Source organism: Echinops telfairi, unplaced genomic scaffold (genome assembly GCF_000313985.2).
Source record: "Echinops telfairi isolate 266 unplaced genomic scaffold, ASM31398v2 ScPeMD7_18;HRSCAF=68, whole genome shotgun sequence".
Lineage (NCBI taxonomy): Eukaryota > Metazoa > Chordata > Mammalia > Afrosoricida > Tenrecidae > Echinops > Echinops telfairi.
Genome location: NW_022103915.1, coordinates 56,461,589 through 56,466,553, shown reverse-complemented (window position 1 = coordinate 56,466,553; position 4,965 = coordinate 56,461,589). Strand labels below are relative to the sequence as shown.

The following is a 4,965-nucleotide window of genomic DNA, read 5'->3' as shown; positions in this document are numbered from 1 at the left end:
TTTAACCACTGTACCACCACAGTTCCTTACTATGAAAAACCAAATCCAAACACTCAGTCATTGAGTTGATGCTGACTAATGGTGAGCTTATCTTAGTAACGTGACTAAATTCCTAAACACGGTGAAGCCTTTCCCTTTGAGATTTTGTTCAAGAGTTGGAAAATATTCCTTCAACTAATACTGAGAGTGGAGAGCAAAAGCCCTTAAAAACGATGAAAAGTTCTAGTGAATTCTAAGGCTAGGGAACATGGACATGGTATTCTACTAGCAGAGTGTGATGGGGTGTTGGCGCAAGAGCATATGCAGTTATGGCTTGTAATAAAGTGCTCTGGATCACGGAGCCCTGACAGCCGTACAGCCTACAGCATGGTGGTCATTGGCTCAGTGTTATTTCTGGTCTGCTAGTTTAAGCCCCTGGGGTGACTGACCGACCGTGTGAAGTGCTTTACCTGGGAACCCTACAGCACCTGCTACTACGTGTCCCTTTCTATCTTTCCACCAGTGCTTTACTCTTGCCCAATCTGCTGCCCACGCCCCCCTCCTGCTCCCCTGCCCTTGGCTTTCACAGGTGTCTGACCTGAGAGCACTCTGCTCCCCTCAGCAAAAAGTCAGTCAGGTGCTCTACAGGAGCATAAATCACGGCGATAAGGTAGGCCAGGTGCCAGGAGGCATTAGGGCTTGTCCAGGTCACCCAACAGATTTGAACAGAATTAAAATCTGCAAGGCCTAACCATAGTTGCAGGTCCCCATTGAAAGGCTATTCAGTGTGAGGAGGAAGAATATTCGGTGGGTTATTTCTAGACATGATTATTAAAGTAATGTAAAATGAGAGCATATTTCTGGCACATGGTATATGCTCAACATTGTCACTCAACTCACCACGCACTTTCCCCTCACTTTTTTGTCCCAAGGCAGCAGTTCTCAACCTGTGGGTTGCGACCCCTTTGGTGGTTAGATGACCCTTTTACAGGGGTCGCCCGATTCATAACAGTAGCAAAATTAGTTATGAAGTAGCAATGAAAATAATGTTATGGTTGGGGGGTCACCACAACATGAGGAACTGTATTAAAGGGTCGCGGCATTAGGAAGGTTGAGAACCAGTGCCCTAAGGAGTCTACGAAGGAGCCCTGATGTCGCTGTCAGATAAGGGTTGGACTGCTATCCACAAGGTTGATGGTTCAAACTTCTTGGGAGAAAGATAAGGCTGCCTGTTTCCATAAAGATTTAGTCTGGAAACTAGATAAGGTTGCTGAGTCAGAAGAGACTCAATGGCAGTGGCTTAGCTTTGGTTTTAAGGAGTTTAACGTGCTTGGCCATGTCGTGATTGAGCGCTTGGCTGCTAACCGTAGTCAGCAGTTTGAACTCACTGCAGCTCTGCAGGAGAAACGTGTGGCAGTCGGCTTCTGTAGTGACTTAGGGCCTTAGGAAGCACACAGCAAGTCTACTTTGTCCTACACGGTACATATGAGTTGAAATCAATGAGTTTGGCTTGGGTTAAGGAGTCTTTCTGGAGTTCCTGGATGGCACAAATCATTAAGCGTTCGTCAACCAACCGAAAGGCTGGCAGGTTGAATCCACTACAAGCAACCTCAGAAGAAAGGTCAGCACCAGGGTGCTCTACCAAGCCTCCTTATGTGTATCACTACTGGTTGCATATGGATACTTTCTACATAAACACGGTCAGACTTTTTGCCCCTGCAGGGGGGAAGTATTCCTACTGAGGATGCATCTGGTAGATTGCAATGCTTATAACTCTCTGCAAAGTCTTCAGTCCATGTTTGCCCCGTGTTTTCTCTCACATTTGTTGGCGGCAGATCATAACTTGTTTACTCTCTCAAGGACTCCCTGGGGTGCTGGAGCTGGATTTGGAGAGAACGGATTATGTCGCCAAGAATCCGCAACCAGGCTTCCATGGCAGGCAGTCATGATTTTGAGCACAAAGGCCAGAGACATTCTGCAGACCAGTTGGAGACTTGGAAGTACAGTGCTTGGGGTGAGGCGGTGGTTCTGGTGTGTGGGAGCAGCAGTGTTTGTAGTCCAATTGACAAAGTGGGAGGCCTTGGCAAGTCAATAACCACACCCCATCCATTTGTAAGGTGGAGATAACAATACCTACTCTCCAAGGTTGTCATGTGCCATTTGTGCAACCTAGGTAACAACACTTGGCAATATGCACAAGTCTGTTGGTTCATTGGTCCCTCCCTGCCAAATGGCAATCCTTGGACGACTTCTCCTTGCTTCTCTTCCCTATTTGTCCTGACACAAGAGACAGTAGTCACAGACGTCCAAGGTGCTGTTCTCAGTCCATGGCTGATGATGCTGCGAACTAGTTCAGCTGCCACATGCCAATGGTCTGCCCTTGACTTGGATCCCTCCAGGAACATTTACTCTTTCTGCCACTTCTACGTGAAATCCTTTTCTTCTCCTTCCAATCACGCTATCATTTTCTTTCCACAGAGAGAGGTTCAGTGACATGGAGGTCTGGGACCACAGTAACCGTGATTGTGGGTGGGTTGGTAGTTGACTGTGTTTGGAACCACACGAACCTTTCCTTCTTGGGCATACTGAGATTCCCCAGGGCGCTGGCCTGGGTTCAAGGACAGCCACCTGCTGAATGCACAACCTGTGTCCCTTCCTGCCACAGGGCTTGGGATGACTGCAGCCCATCATACCACATTTCTTTACCTAAGGTGATCTTCTTTCAGGGACTTAGGGTTTCCTCTGCAACATGGTTTCTGTCACGATTACCCCACCTCCCAATACCATCATCAGATGAGTACGTTTGCACTCTCATTGTGGACGAGGGTGAATTCTCTCCTGTAGGGCATCAACCGCTGCCCACCTTCACCCGGCTTGGCAAGGGTTACCGAAGCACCTCCTAGTCCCTGTGTTTTCCCTGATCTTCGTATGGTTCATTAGGAGCCCAGCCATGTGAGCGACGAGCAGGGACAAACCACGCTACTAAGCTGCAACCTTCCCTGGGGCCACCAACCTGTGCTCCTCTCATATCCCAAAGGTGCCGAAGTCCTGCCTTGAAGTCAGCTCAGCTAAGACCCTTAAACACCTGCCTGGACTGCACCAGTTTCCTATCCCTAGAATTACAGCGTGTCTCCGGAATCAGGCTCTATGCACACACTCTACCTGGGAGTAAATCAATATTCTGTCATTCACAAGAACACGGTGTCTTCCTAGTTTATTGGCAACACCTACATTTACTGCTAACACGTTTTGTTCATTTTAAATCCAATAATGGGTACTATGTGCCAAGCAGTGTGTGCCTTGAGGGGACAGAGGGGGGGGCTCCCATCCTGGGGAGGTACTTAATTAATTCTAAGAGATACACCTGTAAGGGCACAGTGATAAATTGGTGAGAAGATTGAGAGGCATTCACAGGTGACCTTCAGAATCAGAGAAAGCCCTTTGCTGCCAGAAACAGGCTTTTTCTTCAAGGAGTCCTTTGAAATGCAAGCCCTCCCCGGCCCCCGCGCCCCGCCCCCCTATCTGGGAAAGTCAAGTTAAAAGAACCCAGCAGATCCCCCAAAATGGTGATGGACACTCCCAAGGCATGTCCACCTCCCTGGGTTAGAACTTCACTTGGAGGCAAAGGAAGTTTTTTTCTCAGAATAGGGAACACCCCTCCCCACCCCACCCCACCCCAGGTAAAGAACACCCCCAACTCAAATAGGAGCTTTCCCTTTAATCCACCCAAAGCCTGCTACTTCCCAATCCAGGTGTTCATCCAGGGATGGGAGACCCCACCAATGTAATTCCCGGGGAAAGAGAGCTTTTGAGAGAGACTTGGAGCAAATGGAGAGAACAAGGATACGAGGAACCCCCTGGTATTTCATGAAGTTGTTCTTCCCCGTCACAGTCCGGCGGAATATTTGTCCGGACGCCGGGGCCATAACTGTTAAAAAGTGATTACCCCCACCCCCCACCACCACCACTACCACCACACACACTCACACACAACACCGTATTCAGTATATGTCACATTCGTCATTGCGATTTGGCTTCATCATTGCGATTTGCGATTCGTCATTTCCCCAAAAACTCAATAAAAGAAGCCTCTTTCATTAGATGTGTGTTGGGGGTGGGGGTATGTGTGTGTGGATTATTTGTACAAAACAAACTTTTGTTTTTGCTTCTGAGAGCTAGGCTCCTAGCGTTGGTTTAAAAAAACCCCACATTTTTAAAGTGACAATTTAAGGTTACTCTATAAAAACACCTCTCTTAAGAGCCAGAATGCTCAGCAGTACTAGATAAAAGTCTATCTCCTTCCTCCAGTTTGAGAACAGGTTCATTCTCTTAAAAGAGCAAGAGATCGGTAGAAAACTGCGAAGCAGTTTAAAAACCATGAGTGCTGGTAAGCCTGATTGTTTGAAGCTCCTGTGCCATTGCAGCACGATGGCTTCAAACCCCAGATCTGTAGAGGATGCAGGAGAGACGTTTTTGGTGGAAAATTAAAACCTTCACAGCATCTCAAAGGGGCTGTCCTCTCGCCTTCCCTTTTAGTCTCTGCTTCCCAGTGTGTTACCTAACCAGTGACTTGTACGCGGGTGTTCCTTGTGTTGCTCAGGGCAAAAGTCCTGGAGGAAGGAGATGAGACCACTTCCCATGCACTTCACAGGGCTCACTTTAACGTGTTTCTCGGGTCCCTGAAAACTCCCTTTCAGGAATCACTGGATTGATTACCTTGAGCATGCGGATCTCACGGAGGGCGATTTTCTTTATAACAGGGTCGTCTTCGGACTCCAGAAACCTCTTGATGGCCACAATCTGACCCGTGTCCCTGTGTCTGCACTTGAAAACAACTCCGTAGGAGCCTTCGCCAATTTTCCCGATTTTCTCATACTTCTCCATCGCAGAGGAAGAAATCTGGCGACGGACCTTCACATACTTCGGAAGCGTCGCTTCTAAAACAGGCGAGCGAGCAGACTGCACCGAGCCCACACCGCGGCGGCC

The 4,965-nt window shown here is 48.3% G+C and overlaps 1 protein-coding gene across 1 annotated transcript in view; it reads right to left on the bottom strand.

Moving 5' to 3' along the window:
* Window positions 1-4,959, bottom strand: part of CDKL1 (cyclin dependent kinase like 1) — a 62,979-nt gene extending 58,020 nt beyond the window's left edge. Inside the window, exon 1 of the mRNA XM_004698578.4 lies at window positions 4,696-4,959. Coding sequence (XP_004698635.1) covers window positions 4,696-4,863 — 168 coding nt within the window. The 5' untranslated portion in view covers window positions 4,864-4,959. The remainder of the gene's footprint in view (window positions 1-4,695) is intronic.
* Between the last annotated feature and the right edge of the window lie 6 nt (window positions 4,960-4,965).